The sequence below is a fragment of the Arachis ipaensis genome, chromosome B10, assembly GCF_059453495.1.
Source record: "Arachis ipaensis isolate K30076 ecotype BB chromosome B10, ASM5945349v1, whole genome shotgun sequence".
NCBI lineage: Eukaryota > Viridiplantae > Streptophyta > Magnoliopsida > Fabales > Fabaceae > Arachis > Arachis ipaensis.
The window spans coordinates 124433319-124452398 of record NC_142435.1 but is presented as its reverse complement, the minus strand read 5'-3'; the positions used below and the strand labels follow the sequence as shown (position 1 = coordinate 124452398).

Genomic DNA, 19080 nt, shown 5'->3' with positions numbered 1-19080 from the left:
TTAATTAAAAAAGAAACTTAATTGCACATTTGCACTTACTAAAAAACAATCTTAGTCATCTTGAATTGACTGAGAAAGCTTCAAATAACCAAGACTATGCAGCATTATAAGAAAGAGGACAAGCTTGCAACAGAAACTATCGATATCCGTTGACTTCAGCCACTGACATTACTTTACATTAAAAACAAAAAAACAAAAAACAAAAAACAAAACAAAACTAAAAGGAACCACATACAAGTTCTTTCACCAATAACAACTGCATTCACTGAAAAATGGTGTACATATAACAAATCAATCAAGAAAAATTACAATATCTCAATTCTCAGTTAGCAATCAATGATTTGGTTGGTTAGCTCCATATCATATCTTCCAGTAGCTACTTTACCTATTTCTCTTCAACAGTTACAATTGAACTACAAATTTGGCACCATTTTGCTGTGTCATACAGAAGCCTCTATCCTAGGCTCAAATGAAAATGAAGACATAAAGTCTATGACTTCACCATTTATGCAACAATTTGGCAATTCAACCCAGTTGTTGCTAACCAAATCACACAGAACATAAGTACATAGCTCAGAGGAGTTCAAGCATATGAATATCTGGTTACCAGCTCCTACACAGTTAATATCCACTTTCTTTCCATACCATTCATGAGAAATTGATGCAGGCATTGCTGCAATCTGGTGCCACCCTCTTTTAGCTTCATCATACTTCCACACACGAAGACTCGCGGTTTCCAAGAACTCTGATAACAGAACAACTAGCATCTCCCCATTACACTCCACAACATCAATTGAATACTCACTCAGAACAGGCAACAACCTTGGATACTCGATGTAGCACTTGCTTGTCAGGTTGCAAGCTACTATTGTCCCTGTGGAGCTAAGAAAATAGACAACCTCTTCGCCATTTTTGTCGGTAATGACCGACGAATATTGCTTTGAAGGGCTTCTCTGCATGTTGCTTGCTACCACAATACCAGCCTTACTAAGGAAGTATACAACATTGTCGTCCTCGGTCGAATCAAACTCCATAGAACAATCATCAACTTTTCTCCTTAGAGAAGTCTCACCTTCCCAACTTCCAGAGAAAGAATTGTAGACTCTAAACACAAGATTCTGAAGTTCTCCGAAGACTAACACAATTTTGTAGTATAGTTGTTGGTCTTTGGTGGTTGTGCTCATCACAATTGCATTGAGTGGTTGATTTTGAGGGGAAAACTCAAGCAGAGGGAGTTCACTACAAGTTCCTGTCACAGGGTTGCTTACAATGAAGCTTCCTGATGAATTACGGTAGCAAATCAAGCCACCGGAGGCAGCAACCGGCATACAACTTTTATTAGAATCTTGATGCAAAAGTGGGGGGTGATTGAGTCTTTTCCAAGTTCTTTCAGCAGAGTCAAAGATTATAGATTGGTTAAGGTTGGGAGCAACCATGAAGAACCAAGGATCCCTGGAAGGAATGCTTGAGCAGGCAAGCTTGAAACTAGCCGAATCAGCAACCGAATTCCACCGTTTCGACACGGAAGTAAGGCGAAAGAATGTGGAAGTTGGAAGCCATGAAAGTATCCTTTCAAACAGATCCTCATTGAGGTCATCAAGAGAAAAGTTATTGAGGAGTTTATGATCTCCATTTTCTTGTGATTTTCTCTTTAGACTTCTACCTTGACCATTCCAATCTCTAGAATGTTCCATCGATGAGAAAAGAAATTGGACAAAACAACTGCAACAACAAAGGAAAAAGATGTCATCAAGCATTGAACTTCTTTTCACATTTCAAAGCCTTATACTAATAATCTCAGAAGCCAATAATTAAAACAATTGAACCAAAAAAAAATTATAGTAAACACTAAAAGATTAATTGCAAGTACAGATATTCAAGATTTTCTCCTTGGTTCCCCAGACCCTCTAGCTAAGATTGCAAAGGTTGATGGTAGATTCTCAAGCAATCAAAGAATCCAAGTTAGGAAACTCTTTGAACATAGAAAAAGAGAGCTAAAGAAAGATGGTGATAGTGAGTGAAGGAGGAGAAGGAAACATACCTAATAGAAAGAAGGGGAAACTGGTGGTGCTTTGGAGTGAGTGAGTGAGAGTGAAAGTGAAAGAGTGGTTGGTTGCAGAAGAGAAGAGGAGATGGGAGCGTGTGTATTAATTGTGGAGAAGGAAATCCAAAAAGAGAAAGAGAAAGGGAAAGGGAAAAGCAAAGGGGACGGAGAGAGGGGGAACCATGGTAGGAAGCTTCCTTCACACTATCACATATGTATATGCATTACACGCTTGCCTCTTATGTATCTCAAAATGTCAATATCAAATTTATACCATTTTTTTTTATGGCAAATTCAAGGGAAGTTTTTTTTATATAAATAAATTAAATATTTTATTTACTAATATATATAATTTACGAGATATTTATCAATTTACGTAATATTATTTATTTCGTTTACAGTGTAAATGAGATAATTATGAATATATTTCATTTATTGTAAATGATATTTTTGTTTGACTTTATCTCCTTTGCAAACAAGATATGTTCATAATTATCTCGAAATAATATTACATAAATTAATAAATAGCTTATAAATTATATATATTGATAAATAAAATATTTAATTTATTTATATAAATTTTTTTTAAAAATTTAATAATAATTATAATTTGGTGTCTAATTTTTATTTAATTTATTTTTTATGATAAATTTTAAATATTTAATAATTATTTATTTTTATATTTTTAAAATTAAATATTAATTTTTAATATTTTTTGTGAGTTAGACAAATATTTATAGACATTATAGTAATTATTTTTTTTGATACTTCATGAAGATTCTGTAATTATTATCATGCAAAGATTTTTTTATTATTAGATATAAATTATAAGGTTTAATTTTAGTATATTATAAAAATATTATTCTTATTTAAAGTGTGACTAAATAAATAAATTATATTTTTAATATAAATATTTTCATATAGAAAATATTCTTAATATTTTAATTGGAATAGATGTCTTTTTTTTAAGTATGAATTTATTTTATGTAAATTTTATTTTTTTATAAAAATGCTAGAATACATTAAAAATTAGATACTAAATCAGTTATAATATATTTATGTATAAAGATATATATTTTTATTTTATTTTTAATTTTATTTTTAATGTTATTTTGTATTTTAACATGCAATTATGTTATGTGTATACAAAATTAGTAAATCAATCATTGATATAAAATACATCTTAAAATATAAAATACATATTAAAAATGAATTAAATAACGCATATATTTATATACAAATATATAATGACTAATTATTAGTATATGTATATAACATTTTATTTAACATATAAGGTAATTAATTTTTAGTATACACATAGTTAATTTTTTTTAAAACATCATTTTTTTTTGTCAATTTATAAATTGAAAACAAAAAATTGGCAAGTGTCCTTGTTGTGAATTGTGAATTGTGATGTTATATCTGTACATAATAATGAGGGTAAATCATACAAATAAATTAAATATGGATCAATATTACACCAACATCTTAAAATGAAATAGATTACATGTATATCTTAAAATAATTCTATGTAAATCGAATCAACTAAATTAGATTTATGCTTTTTCAATTTAAATTGAATCTATTTACTATATATGTTATATCAATGGTAAATTAAATTTAGTTTATTCGATTTACTACTTCTGCAGTATATACATGTAAATCAATTTAGTTAATTATATTTACTACTGATTATTGACTTTAAAGCATAAATATCAATTAAAAAAATACTCTATATCAATAGTAAATCAAATTAACTAGATTCTATATATATATATATATACTGTAGAAATAATAAATCGAATCTAATTCAATTTATTATTGGTATAGCATATATAATAAATCGAATTCAATTAATTTGATTTAATTGAAAAAGTAAAAATTAAATTTAGTTAATTTAATTCGCATAAAAGTTATTTTAAAACATACATATAATCCATTTTATTTTAGGACATAATTTAGTTTATTTGTGTGATTTATCCTAATAATGAATACAAATTAAATATGGGATGGAAGTGGGTTGACTCTAGGGTTGAAGGAATCTAAGGCTTAGGATTCGGAGGTTGGAAAATGAGAAGAGAAGAGAGAGTAGACGTGTAAACAAACAAACAAACAAAAACACTGCTGGCACATGTAATGTAACAACTTTAATCGTCGTCTGCATGAAAGAAAGAGAAAGGACCACTCTTCAAACTCCAAAGTCATATGGGAAGAGGAGCAATGTCAATATTGTCAAAGGGGTGCATTCACAAAGCCAAAAGAAAACCCTCTATTTCCGGCTAACTTTGGCTCCTCGTTAAGGGAATCTTTGTCTTCTTTTGGCTACAAAGTCAATGCTCATTGCTCAAAGCCCCCATTCACAAGCTAACTCATTTCTTTCATTATTATATTTTTGAACCAAGATTAGTGCAATGCCATTGAAAACAGAAAAGCAAAAGCCGCTAATTGAGATCCTTTTTTGTTTGTTTTGCAGCTCCTCTACTCGTGCGTGCTTCATTCTCTCATATTCGGCCTTGCTTTTTACGCCTCTTTGCTTCTGGTGCACCCAGTAAATGTGGGTGTTTAGGTACATACTTAAATAGTATTTTGAAAAATTAGATTTTCACCCCATAAAATGTCAAGATTTTCCTTCTGCTTCCTCGATCATACCCCTGCCACCACCATCAATATTTGTCTTTGCTCCTTTCTCCGTGCGTATAAGATGGTACCCTTTCTTACTGGCCACTTACATCCCAAAGGTCCAACAAACTGATAAGAGGGGAAAAAAGTTCAGGGGGAAGAAGGAAAAACATAATATTTAGAGGGGTCAAAATTTAATTTTACAAAATGCAAATTTAAGAATTAGCATCCAAACATACGTACACCTGGAGATATCCAATTGGTTCTAATTCAACCGAAGTGGGTTGACAATCCAACCTTGATATCCAATCCGACCTTGCATGAAAAGATTTTAAATTCGCAAATAAGATAGTATAGAGTTTTGGAGAAATTTTATATCTACAAATAACATTAGGGTGAAGTTTAAGTCTTGTTCTATCTTACTCATTGATATTTCTAACACAAAGAGTGGAGCGGGGACCAGGTGAAAATCCTTTTTTTCACCAAAGAATAGAAATTTGAAAGCCTTTAATGAAGTGTCCTTGTGAATGAGAGCAAAATTACCAAGATAAATTCTTGTTTTCAATATTAACTAAAAAAAAAAAATTACTAAGATAAATTCAGTTCTGGGGCCTCTCCCTCTAATCTCACGTCTGAGCACATGGATTCACGTTAGATTCTTAAAGGTACGTCAGTATGCCACTGTTGAAATCTAAACATAGATTTATGTTATATTTTAAATTTTTGTACAGGAAAACCAAAAACAAAAATCTTTATACTGAAATAGTAGTGCAATGGGCACATTCTTTTGGATTCTACCCACACTAGAAAGCCCAAAAATTGCAAATCGTTTTGGATGGTTCTCAAAACAATTCTCTTCCAAAATCATGAGGTTAGCATGTAGAAATCACTCTGAACCAACCAGTGCACTTCTAAAATAAGACCTCATATTATATCTGTCCTCGTAAGGACCAAATAATTTATCATTTGTACTCCATTGTCAAAGTATTTAATTGATCATTTATTATACCTTATGACCTTCAAGTATTAAGAATAACGAACAAGTTACCTTGGAAAATATATACTAAGGTATTCCGCAGCTCTTTCAGGTATTTTATGTATCATCTACATAGTACACACTACACAGTTGAGGGAAAGCAAGAGTTACGTGTTATATTCTATCACTATAATTAAATTAGAGAATTCATTATGAAAGTGTTACAATAAGATCCAAGGTTCCTGCAAATAATGAAACCTCGGACAAAAATTTCCCAACCCAGCACCTCCTTTCTCCGATGATGGGATAATCAAATGATATGAACAGACAACAAAAATAGCAGCACCTACGTTGTTAACTTGTCCCCAGATACCTCCACTTTCTTGACTCCATTTGCGTGGCCAGTTTCAGAACCGTGAAATGGCAATCTCCGCTTCAATTGATGCATTTCTGATGCGGATGTTTCAGTGGAGAAAGAACCAACGCCAGAAAACACAGAGCCATCATCTTCAACTGGAATAGCATATTTGTTTGCACTAGCATACCCGTTGCCATGATTTGCATGGCCTTGTGCTGTCAGTGGCTTGCATTTGACAAGTTCTACATGCTCTTGATCTTCCCCCGAGTTTTGATAATCCATTGAAACAGAAGAATCATTCAGGGAAGAAAATCCATTTGCCAAGCGTGGAGAAACACTGACCTTAGCCATATCAGTATCGTCTTGCTCTTCCGTGCAGCATAAAATATCTTCCACAACAGATGAGCAGAGATTTGATCTCCTCATATCTATATCCTCCAAATCTTTGCCAGATTTAGAAGGTACATGAGACGATTCGGTTGCCCAACTTGGAGTCCCATTTGCAACATCAATCAAGCGGATGTCCTTAGACTGTTCACAGGCAGAAACCTTCAGTTCTGAATTACTACTATGTTCAGCTGGAAAAGCATCACATGTGCCATTGCAAGTTACAGTCTCCATATTTGAGAGACATTCGGCCTGTTCAGTTGGGCTGGGCTCCACTTCCACTTCAACTGTCTGCATGTGTGTGTCCGAAGATTCTGTAGTTTGAAGGCCTGATGGCCGAGCAGTTACCCTGTCCAAGAGTAAATCATCCAATAGTTTCCACTTCAATAAGAAAGTAATCAACATAAATTAATTTCCAAAGATATATGCATTATGCTTCTGCTCTAACTTTGATTAGTACATTTACTTTTCATCTCAAAACTCTCCTAGGTGAAAGGTCATGGTCAATGGCATATCATCTTTCAGGCACTACAATACTGCATCAGATATGGGGACATCTAAAGAGAGAACATTAACCACTTTAACATTTTTTTTTAAAAAGTATACCTGCTGTATAACAACATGTATGCACCTTGAGAAAGTACCTCCACCAATTCCACTTGCATTACCTGAGAAAGAAAAATGCAATCCAAACAATGATATTAAAACTCCAATCACATTATACAGATTCAATAAACAAAAGGGATGATGTTCAAAGTTTCTTATTATCTACCTTCCAATCATCAATTCTATACCAGTCTCCATGGAAATCCTTAATGTAGCAAATGTAATGACCAAAAAAGGAAGCATTCAGCATGTCGATGTGGACTACAACAGCATACAGCTTATAAATATCAGATCCATCTTCAACTTCACTCATGAAAGGGCTAAGATTTAGAGTCTCAGGGAACGTTACTCTCTTGTTAAGTTTGCCAAACCTCCCACTCTGCAACACAGCACAGATGAAAAGCCAATGAGAAAAAATGACAGAGAAGTCCACCAGAAAATCCATTACAAGATGTAATAATTTAATTGGAACATAGTCATAATCCACTGGTACAATTTACACTGCATGGAGGGCAATAGCCATGAATCATACAAGCAAAAGTTAAATAATCCAGATCAAGTGCTCAGACCTGAAATCTTTTCAAGGCAATAGTAAGAATATTTGGAGCTCGTTTCACAGTGAGACGTTTCCAAGCCTTGACATAATCTTTGCACCTGCAAACAGCAGAAAAAACTTTATTAAGACAGGATCTACCTAATAATAGCAAAAGCACATTACCAATAGCAAGTACTTAAATTCTTATATTTCATGACCATAAGCAATATTCTAAAACTTCTCTATTAATAATCTCTTTCCAAAGTCCAGTCATCAAAATACACTGCAACATCTTTAAAAAGAATATGATAAAATAACAACAGCAAAGACACATTTAAATAGGAAATAAAACTTGACTATGAATTCTAGAATTAACAATCAGAACCAAAAGCAGCTCTTAAATTTGTTGAAGAGTTTTTAATTTAAAATTTTATGTCCAACTACCAAGTGACACCTAAAACATTATTAATTAATTTCGTAGTATTCACACATTTTCTCAGGTAGCCTTACCCATCACATTTATACATATTTTCACCATGAAGCCACTCCTTGGCAGTGAACTGATCTAGACATTCCTCCAAGGAAGCAGCATCTCCATTAATTTCAACAGTCAAGTCCATCATGTTTTCGTATTGATTTGACTGCTTCTCACATTTTGTGCAAAACACCTATTTTCATCAGAGGCAGGGGGAGGGGAGTTAGCAGCAAAATAACATAAAATTTGAAATTGATACAACTACTGTGTTGCTATGACAACTAAAATGTAACAACAATAACAACTAAGCCTTATTCTATTAAGTTGGGTCAACTACATAGACTAATGATGCATGGCAGCCTATTGACCACTGGAATTTAACAATGGGAAGTCTTATAATTAGATATCTAACCTCAGATTGAAGGTGGCCACCAAAAATGTGTTGAATAAGTGTTGTCTCTTGAAGGTTAGGAGGGACAGCTTTTTCTCCACCATATTCATCAAGGCATACAGACTGCATAGTGTCGATTGCAAACCTACAAAGCATTCAAAATATTGACGAAAAAACAGGAAAATTTAGTGTTGCATCAAACTAATTATAAGATAAACATTAAATGCACAATTCTCTACAGAAAGTCAAGTAAAATTGCAGCAAAAATGAAGAAACCTCATGAATTCATGAGCATCCTCTTGTCTTCCATAACCCAGTGTGCCACCAATATTAGGCAAACGAGAGAGAATGTTCATTGGAGAAAATGCCTGTGAACTTTGCCTTGCTTTCTCAACATGGATTTCAAATTCACACAGAAAGCACCAATCATTACGACTGCCTGAAACACCACATACTAACAAAAGTAAGTACAAAGAATAGTGCAGCAAGAACCAAACCAGCAATATATATCATTACATTCTCTGCGGTGGCCGTTTTTCAACAGGTAGGCGATAAGCGGCCTTGTGAATGAGAGACATTGGAGAACCACATTTGCAAAGCAGCTGCACAGATTCACAGTGTATGTAAGTCTCCCCCAGAATCCACTTATTGCAGTATATCAATTCCAGTATATAATAAAGCCAAAGCAAGATTCTAATAACGTCATACCTATTTCCACAATTCAAGAGCCCACAAGGAGGAAATCCAGGCTTATCCCAGTTAAAGAATTTAACAAATTCATCATAAGGAAAAAGAGGCTGCAAAACCCAGAATAAACAAGAAAAGCATTCTTAAGATTCAAACGGGTAAAAGAATACGTAAGGAAATTTCATCAAAACCTCCATCAATAGTTACATTTTTAGGCTGCTTGATCGGCTTGGAAATTTCACGTCCACAAGCAGGTATTAGGGCAATTGAAGATGTGCTTTTATTAACAGCAGCAGAAGCTTTAAACCCTGGACTAGCTGGCCCAGATTGAGCCAAATTCATGGTACTATGAACTTCCTTGCATTTCAACTTATGATCGGATTTCCAGTGCATCTGTTGACACGCTTGGGAGCTGAAAAATCAAAACAGGAAAAAACAAAAGGTCGGTGCTTTTGCCCCCTTCTTAACTGATAGAAAATAAACATATTGAGCAGCATTATCATACAAAGAAATAATCAATAAAAATGCATCAACTTCATGAATAATTAGATGCTAATGTTAGGATCAAAACAACTGATAATGAAAACCTTCCTAAGACAGCTTTGAAAATTAAAAATTAAGCAAGAAAAGTGAATAGCCCAGAATCATATTGGAGTGAAGAATGATGCGTAATGTTAATACCAGTATCTGACGGATTTGCAGCGGGAACACCTGCTGGAGGCGTGTTTGGAGCAGACGGCGCAAAGAGGTTGGTCCATTGCAATGGCGGCGGCGGCGGAGGGAGAAGAAGGCATGGGATGAGTCCGATCAGAATCGAAATTGGCGTGAACCTCAAAGTATCGTGAAGCGGTGTTCTTGACGAGAGCGTGCAATCCAACGGCGACGACAACCGCTGAGAGAACCCACTGCAGAAGCCATTTGAGATCCCATGAGATTCCTCCTCCTCCTCCTCCTCCTCCGCCTGCAGAAGAGACAAGCATCTCCCTCTCCCTCTCCTCCTACCCTAGGGTTTTTCCCATACCCAAATATACAACAATATCATCACATCGTTAATCAAATTAACACAACAATTCTAGGGTTTCTCTTTGTTCGTATTCTGTCTCTCTCAATTATGAGTAATATCTGAAGTGAATCCGAATTGGCAGTGAGTGCTGCGCTGCGAAGCAATGTTAGTTGTTGATCCAAGACAGAGGAAGAGAGTTATAAGTTAGTTTGAGGTGACCCACCCAACCCAGAACAGTGTTTATAAGGTTAGTTCATTAGAGGGTTAACCTTCTTCACTCCCTTAACTTCATCAGCTTATGTGCCTTTCTGCGACTGTGTCGTGTGCTTAGTTGCTTACTACTGCTTGCTAGACCCTCTCATTAATTTTCGCAGAAATTCTTCCATATTGCAGGTAAAAGAAAATTTTTGCTTTATTTTGTTGGAGAGGAATACTAAAAAATTATTAGAATTTTTTTATTATTAATTAATCAGTAACTTTTTTTTGGTCAAGCAATTAGTAATATTTAAAAATATAGTTTAAAAATATGTAGTTGGAGTGCTAAATAAAAGATATTAGATTAATGATTAAAAATAATAAATTTTATTAATTTTCAAATTTTTCCTTGTTTCATACTATAATATATTATTAATATAAGTCATTTTTATTATTTAAAATTAAACATTTAAAATTTATAAAAAAAAATATTTTTTGAACAAATATTTATTTTCCTCCAAAATAGATATTACTCATTCCATCGCATAAAATAAATACAAGTTTAGTTTTGGTCTAATTTAAAACAAATATTTCTTTTTAACATGAATGAAATAAAATAAAAATTCTCATTATGAATATTGATTTATTGTAGATTCAAGATATCTCTTTAATAAATTATTAAAATAATATTTAAAAATTTATATTATGACAAAAATAATACCAAAAAAATGTAAAAGACGAATGAGTTTTAAAAAGTTTTAAAATATAATAAAATAACCCGACATTATGTATATTTAAAAAAGTATATCAAATTTTGATATAATTTTATGCCAAATGAATTTTTTAACATTTTTTAGTGATCATAATTAAAAAAGTCTAAAAATTAAATTTATTTTTTATATATAAATTTTAAATAATTATCTAAATATTTTTACAAAATTTCAATCAAATATACATATAGTTTGTTATTTATAAAAAGTTTGATATGTTTATCATTTTTATTTTTCAAAATTTATTTTTATGAATGATATAAATTTTTTTAATATTATTTTAAAATTTTAATAATTTATCAAAAATTTAAATCTTTTAAATTTTAAATTTTAAATTTTTATTTCAGAAAATAAAAAATAACTTTTTATCCTTAAATATTTTTTTATATATTTTTTTAATTTTATTTATAAAATAAATAATAAAAAATCACACTTTACCTTTTCAAATAAAATTTAAAATTTAAAGACAAATCTATTTATCGGTATCCCCAAAAAAATTCATATTTCAATATAAAAATACTATAAATCATACCATATACTTGGAGGAGCTGACTCGGATGGAATCTTAATTCTTAAACACCCATAGCCGCAAACTTTCTCTCTATTATTTTCTATGTTTGGTATGGGTAACGTAACAGAAGATATCAGATATAATAAGATGGTTTTATAAAGTTACCTTTGGGATGAGAAAGGAATGGTTGAAGTCACGTGCGGTGGGCTATGTGCATGAGTGCCTTTGAGTCACCAGTGGGTAACAGTAAAGAGAGAAAGATGATGCTCCAAGAGTCCAAGCAAACACATTTGGAAAGGGAATCAATAATCCATTCACATGTCATGAGGTTCCCCCTTTTGCTTGCGGTTTTATAATAAATTTTGTTATCACTCTTCTTCATGGCTTCTCAAATAATCTATAAGTATTCATGCGCAATCCAATTAGGTTATTTCCTTTCCATTATTGTGGCGTGATTCATCTTTATTGCAATTCCTTTTTCTATATTTTGTTTTAGTTCGTTGCTTTCCTTCATGAAAGAACGTCCCGCTACGCTATAATCGGCAACAACCCGCCTTTAGAAAAAGAGCAATGCTAGGAACAAAAGGGTATTAGCAAAAAACCAACCAAAATATCTTTGGTGAATTCAAAATTTATACGAGTTAAGATAACTACCAAATCGGTACCCGAAAGATTCTGACGCTGACAAAATGGTACCTGACTTTTACTATTGACAAAATAATCCCTAAAAAATTTTAAAATTTGACAAGCGTGTCTACGAGCTCGCCGGAACAAATTTCCGTCAAGCACAATGTTAAAATGGCCACCGTAACCTGGCAAACCACCCCCAAACCCTAATCCCTCCCTCCCCAGCGCATACTCCCCCTCCCTCTCCCTCCCCATCGCAACCCTCCTCTCCTCTCCCTCCCCAACGCACACTCCCCCCTCCCTCTCCCTCTCCATCGCAACCCTCCCCCTACCCAATGCACACTCCCTCCCCATCGCACCCCCTCCCCAATGCACATTCCCCCTCCCTTCCTCCACTACCACTCGCAGCAACAACCGCCTCAACATCAACAGCAACAACAACAACAAGCAACAACAACAGCAGCAACCCCAACGCACACTTTTCTCTCCTTCCTATCGCAGCAACAACCTCAACAACAATAGCAACTTCAACGGCAAGAGCACTATCAAGGACCATTGCCACCACCATCGGAGCGACAAGGCCTGGAATAGCCGCATCTCCTCAGCCCCTCAAGCTTTCTCTCTTTCTCTCTTTTTCTCTTTATATTTATATATGTAGGTTATGTGTTTGTGTAAATGTCTGTTTGTGAATGGATATTGTTATTGTTATTGTTATGGTCCTCCAATAAGAGAAGGAAGGAATGAGGGAAAAGAGAGAAGGAGGAACAAGCAAGGTTAGGTTTTGAATGTGCAGGTTCTTCTATTGGTTCTGTTTTGGGTTCTGTTGGTGTTATTTCTGCTGTTATTGAGGCTTCTGCTGCTGCAATTGGGGAGGGAGAGAGAAGGAGGTAGTGTGCGTTGGAGAGGGGGCTGTAATGGGAAGGAGAGGGAAGGGGGCTGCGATGGGGAGGGAGTGTGCATTGGGTAAGGGGTTGCGATGGAGAGGGAGGGGGGAGTGTGCATTGGGGAGGGAGAGGGAAGGGGGCTGCGATGGGGAGGAGGGATTAGGGTTTGGGGGTGGTTTGCCAAGTCACGGCGGCCACGTTAGCATTGTGCTTGCCGGAGATTTACTCCGGCGAGTTCGAGGACACGCTTGTCAAATTTTAAAATTTTTTAGGGACTATTTTGTCAATAGTAAAAGTCAAGTACCATTTTGTCAGCGTCAGAATCTTTCGGGTACCGATTTGGTACTTACCTCGAGTTAATATATATGGATGTTTCTTCTGTTAAGTATCAAAGAATGGATGTTCTTTTATATATTTTTCGAATTTTTTTGTATTGCAAATGTGAATGTGTCTATTTCTTTAAAAATTTTATATATTTTTTTTTAAATTTTATAGATAGTTAATTATTTTTGCTAAAATATAATTGGATATTTCTTTTGTTAAGTATTAGGATGTTTTTTTCCTATTAAATGAATGTTTTTTTTTATATTTTTCGATAAAACCGTCCTCGAGTATTGCTTCCACGGCCTACCAAAGTACGTTTTCACAACACCAACGCGAAGGGCCAAATCGTCAGCGGGTCGAATCGTTGCGTTGTGTATGGAGATTCCGGTATTTTGGTTGGGATCGGTTCTGCCTTGTGTGGTAATTGAATTGAATTGGCCAGTCATAGGGAGGCGGGGGAAGATGTTGCAATTTTGGAAGACTACGGTGGCGTTACCGAAAATAAAATCAACGGTGCCATAAATGTGGCAGTCGCTGTAGAATTGACGCATGGAATGGGCGTAGAGTGCGTCTTAGTAGCCCTCGAAGCTGCACATGTAGAAGGCTGATAAGTCGGCTCCGCTTCTAAGGGCAACTGCTTGGTGCTTGCTTGGCCCTGCTGTATTTCGGAATGTTATGTTCACTGTTACAAAATAGAAGCGGAAGCCATCGAAGGAGTGGGTTGCGATGGGGAAGCGGAGAGAGCTTGATGGTGAGAGAGAGAGGTTTGTGTGTAGAATTGTTAGAGGTGGGTAGGTTAATGTGAGAGAGAAGGGGAAGATTTTTATAGGTTTCAATTAGGTTTAGTTAATGAATTTTAAATTTTTTAAATTTTGAATTTAAAAAATTTAAAATTAATTATTAATATAAATTAATGTAGTTTTGTTTAGTTTTTGGCTGGTAACCTCTTGATTCTAAATATTTTTCCTTAGAAAAAAGACTCAGATTTAAAATCAAAATTAAAAGAATATAATGACTTAATGAGGGATAGATTGAGAATTTAATATTATATTTAGTTTAAGATAAATATAAAAATTGAAGAATAGATTTAGAATTTAAAAAATTAAATAAAGATATTTTTTTTGGTAAAAATTTATTAAAGTTTTAGTTTTTATTTTTAAAAATTTTAATCTCTTATATTTTTATTGTTAGAGATAAAAAAAATAAAATTTTATATCTCAAAATTAAAATTTTAATTTTAAACTACTAAACACAATATTAAGTCTTAGTTTCCTAATTCTAAAATCTCGACATTTTTTTTTTTTTTTGAAAATAAATGCTACCTGAAAGAGACGTGTACAGTAGGATTATCTCAGGCCCAGCTTAGCAGATTTTGGTCCTGATTGCAAATTAACAAGTCCATCCGCCACTTGGTTAGTAAATTAACAGTCTCATAGATGTTTTCCTTTTTTTTTTCAATAAAGAAAAAAAGGGATGGTCTGCAGTTTTTGTTGGAATGAGCGTGAAAGAACTCTAGTTTATGGGCCATCAGAAAATTTAAAGGCCCAGTTATCAAACTTTTCCATTAACAGTGACTGCTTCTATTAATTGGATGGCAAACAATTTTACAAATGAAATCTATACTAGAAAATCCCATCGTACTGGCCTCTCTTGGCAACCAAAATGGTTATTGGCCTCCGTGGCTCAGTTCGAGAGGATTTATTTATTTAAGTTGAGGTTGTGTTTGTTACCAAAAATAAAAAATAAAAAAAAATATGCCTTTAATTTTTATACATTGAGAGTATAAAGAGTTTTGTATGTTTATTCAATCAAATTCATATGTTTAGATAACTTTTTAAGAAGAAAATTTGAAAATTAATTATTTTTTACTGAAATGGCTATACACGATTAATTGTTTATGAAAATTAAATTCACAAAAAAAAAATATTATGCTCACTTGTAAGTTTAACACCCACAATTAATTGATCGACGATTACTCACTTGCATAAACAATTTAATAATAATACAGCATAACTTCAATATAATTTTCTTTCAATAATAATATAACAAAGTGTTATGAAAAAAACTACAACACAATATATATATATATATATATATATAAATAAAGATTAAGAGTCTTCATTTGTAGGAAGACTCTTAACCTAATATCATATTTTTCATAATTTTTTTTAAAAAAATAATATAAATGCTTTGTTTTTATATAGGCAAAGATTTTCTAACGACTTAACCGGTAAGTATATATCTCGGTGATGGAGTTGCTTTCATATTTTAAGAAGCAAAATTTATATTGAATTACCTTTTATTTTAATTAAAGATAGGTAAATTTATTTTTAATAGAGGATAAAGTGAGATTTTTTACTATTGAATACTTTTTTTTTCATATTTTTTTTTTGGTCTCATCTATAAATAAATGGTAATAGATCATACTTTACCTTCTAAAGTAAAATTTAAAATTTAAAAAATCTAAATCCAAAAATAAAAGGTTGGTCCAACACACGGACAACAGTATATCAAAAGTGGAATTTTTCAAAAGCAAAAGCAGACATAGAATAGTCTAGAAGAATAAGCCTTCAAGGTTTTAGAGAAAAAAACTGATTAGTTGAACTTAATGCTCAAAGAAAAAGAAGACCATCTTGTCGGAGAAGAGAAAGTGGTGAACTCCATTGCAGCATTTCCTGCTTGAGACAGAATTTTTTCATATGAGACTCTTTTCTCTTCAAACACTAACAGATTTCTTGCTTTCCATATGCCCCAAAGTGTGAATATAAATTATAAGATTAAGTGTTTATTGTGACTCTTTGATTGAATCAAGTTCAAACTCTCTTCCATCCATCGCCATGGAGCTTGGTGTTGGTGCTCTGGTGCGGTAATTTACAACTCACAAACTAACCGACAAGTGCATCGGGTCATACCAAGTAATACCTCAGGTGAGTGAGGGTCGATTCCACGAGGATTGAAGGACTAAGCAACAATGGTTGATTAATTTACTTAGTTAGGCAAACAGAAAATAATGTTTGAGAGTTCAAAGACATTAAACAATAGAAAGAATATTAAAGAAAGGCAAGTAAATAAGTTGGGAATAAAATAATGAGAAAGCAATTAATGTTTTAGAGATATCTATTTTTCGGATTGATTTTTCTTATTAATTTATTCTAATCATGCAAGATTTAATTCATGGCAAAACTATATGTGACTAGACCTTAATTTCTTAGACCTTTCTAATCTCTTCTAAAATTCATCAACTGCGAATTCCTTGGTCACTTAATTCCAATTAGAGGGTGAAGTTTAATTCTAGTTTAAGTGCCACAAAAACTCTAATTACCCAAATATAAAAGGATTATATGTCACGTATCCTGTTAAATCCAGATGGTTAAAATTTAGAAGAATTTGTTTTCAAGTTGTTGTTCAAGTAAAGAGTTTTTTCAAGTTATACAAGAACTCAATTAGAAAGAGGGTCATACTTCCTTTCCACCCAAATTCATAAAATAAAGAACGAAAACAATTCTTGAAATATAAATCAGGACATAAATTAAAATAGAAAAAACAATAAAATCAATTCATACAATAGACAGAGCTCCTAACCTTAACAGTGGAGATTTAGTTGCTCATGGTTGAGAGAGAAAAATAAGGATTCTGATAAAATGTATTTTTGGTAGTTGGAATTGGATCTTCGTGAAGGGAAGTTTCTTTTCCCTTTTATATCTAATCCCAATTAATTTAAAATCTATTTTCTAAAACTAAAATAATATCTTTTCCTATTTTAAAATAAAAATTAAAGTTTAAATCAGAATTAATAGGAATCAGCGTTTTCTGCACTTCGCGCTTGTCACGCGTACGCATCAGTCACGCGTACGCGTCGATGATCTTCTTCGTGTGTCATGCGTACGTGTCAGGTACGCGCACGCGTCGCCATGGAAAGCTCCAAATCACGCGTACGCGTCGCTCCTCGCTGGTCATCTCCTTTAATTCTTGTGCTCTTTCCATTTGTGCAAGCTTCCTCTCCATCCTCTAAGCATTTTTGCCCTATATAGCCTTCTTCTCTTTTTCCGCGGAAGCTTCATCAAATCCAACCAAATGCTACATAAAATAAACATAATTGCACAAGACTCAAAGTAGCATCCATAGTGGCTAAAAGATAATTAATTCTTAATTAAACTCAACAATTTAAATGCAAATTCACTAGGAAAAGATAGGAAAGATGCTCACGCATCACAACACCAAACTTGAATTGTTGCTTGTCCTCAAGCAACCAAACTAATATATGCTTAGGATGTGAATTTGCATGAGAATGAGAGTTCGATTAAGCTCATGTATCTTCTTACAGTGGGATTTATAACTACAATCTTGAATAGTTTTGGCATCTCACTCTCCTTTGAATCAGAAGAATGTCACTGTTATTCGGAATTAGAATCCGGATGATATTATGAATTCTCTGTTTTTTTTTTAAACTCAATTTAACCCTTGAACACAACAATTTTTCTATTTTCTTTGGTGCTTTGCACCTTGAGCCTAGCCGTGACTTTAAATGTTTTGTCTCAAGTTTTACTTGACACAGGAACACCACAAGCACTTAACTGGGGAACTCTTTTGAAGTTCTAATTTTTCTTTCAGTTACTCCCAGACAGTGGTGCTCAAAGCCTTTGGCATACTCTGCTAATTTCAATTGATCTCGACTCTAAATATTTTGTCTCAAGGATTACTTGACACAAGAACACCACAAGCATGTGACTAGGGAAACAACTCTTTGAGCTTTTAATCATGTCTGACCTCCCTAGTCATTGATGCTCAGAGCCTTGGACCTTTTTTTTTGCTGTTTCTTTTGCTTCAAGGATTAAATTTTTGTTTATTTTAGGGAAGTCATAATAATTCTCTAAATCCCTGTTCCTTGTACATCAACATTCTTTGATTTAAATTTAAATATGCACTGTTCATGTCATGTATTCAGAGTTACAGAAAATACCACCACATGTAAGTGAATAAGACTACTCTTCAATATAAACTTAATTTCTCATGCAATATATCACTTCTTTTTCTTTTTAGATTCAAGTTCAGTGAGCGGTATATGAGACAAATAACAGAATGAAACGAATTCAAAGAACTGAAAGTACTAAAGACCATGCAGGCAATCAAAGCAACAGAAAATAGAAAACAACAAAATAAGAACGGAAGAGAAATAGATGAAAGGAACTTAACCACCTCAGTTATTCTAGTGGCCATCTCATTCCTCCATGAAGAACCTTCATCTCCCTTTGGTGCTATTAAAATAGGCAGAAAAGTCATAAGCGTAGCGACAACACCAAACTTAAAGGTTTGCTTGTCCTCAAGCAAAGAAAAACTGAAAACAAAAAGGGACACAGAATGACATAAAAATTAGTATAATGAAAGAAGAATAAAAGGATAAAAGAACAAGAGAGAATTAGGATTAGGGGTGGATGATTTGAAATCAAGCGCTGAGGGGTTTAATTTGGGCATCGCATGCGGCGCGTACGCGTGGATGGCCATTGTGGAAAAACGACGCGCACGCGTCAGGGACGCATACGCGTGGTGGGGCTTGTGCTCCCAGCACAGTTTCAGCCCCACACCACCATAACTCTCTGGTCATACACCTATTTACGCTGTTTTTCAGGGTCACGCGTACACGTCAGGGACGCGCACGCGTGGACGGCTAAAAGCGCAAACAACGCGCAC

The 19080-nt window shown here is 33.7% G+C and overlaps 2 protein-coding genes across 3 annotated transcripts; both read right to left on the bottom strand.

The window, feature by feature from the left end:
• Positions 1 to 241: 241 nt before the first annotated feature.
• On the bottom strand, positions 242 to 2285 carry LOC107624173 (F-box only protein 13). 2 transcript variants are annotated; one of them, XM_016326649.3, is made up of 2 exons: positions 2042 to 2285; positions 242 to 1722 (listed from the first exon to the last, which is right to left on the bottom strand). In XM_016326649.3, exon 2 carries the CDS (start codon positions 1692 to 1694, stop codon positions 441 to 443), a length of 1254 nt encoding a protein of 417 aa, XP_016182135.1. In that variant the 5' UTR covers positions 1695 to 1722; positions 2042 to 2285; the 3' UTR covers positions 242 to 440. The 2 variants fall into 2 exon arrangements, with proteins under 2 accessions (XP_016182135.1, XP_016182136.1); XM_016326650.3 differs by having other exon boundaries at positions 1871 to 2259.
• Positions 2286 to 5789: 3504 nt separating this feature from the next.
• LOC107623231 (ubiquitin carboxyl-terminal hydrolase 18) lies at positions 5790 to 10513 on the bottom strand. The gene is made up of 11 exons (XM_016325417.3): positions 9760 to 10513; positions 9286 to 9490; positions 9100 to 9188; positions 8908 to 8993; positions 8668 to 8830; positions 8413 to 8536; positions 8036 to 8193; positions 7560 to 7644; positions 7157 to 7369; positions 6991 to 7052; positions 5790 to 6733 (listed from the first exon to the last, which is right to left on the bottom strand). The coding sequence occupies exons 1-11, from the start codon at positions 10056 to 10058 to the stop codon at positions 5986 to 5988; spliced, it is 2232 nt and encodes a 743-aa protein (XP_016180903.1). The 5' UTR covers positions 10059 to 10513; the 3' UTR covers positions 5790 to 5985.
• Between the last annotated feature and the right edge of the window lie 8567 nt (positions 10514 to 19080).

Coding starts and splice junctions, on each gene's coding strand:
- LOC107624173 (XM_016326649.3), bottom strand. CDS start 1,694: ATGGAACATTCTAGAGATTGGAATGGTCAAGGTAGAAGTCTAAAGAGA.
- LOC107623231 (XM_016325417.3), bottom strand. CDS start 10,058: ATGCTTGTCTCTTCTGCAGGCGGAGGAGGAGGAGGAGGAGGAGGAATC. Junction 9,189..9,285: donor CGATCAAGCAGCCTAAAAAT/GTAACTATTGAT, acceptor TGGGTTTTGCAG/CCTCTTTTTCCTTATGATGA. Junction 8,994..9,099: donor CTCTTGAATTGTGGAAATAG/GTATGACGTTAT, acceptor GAATCTGTGCAG/CTGCTTTGCAAATGTGGTTC.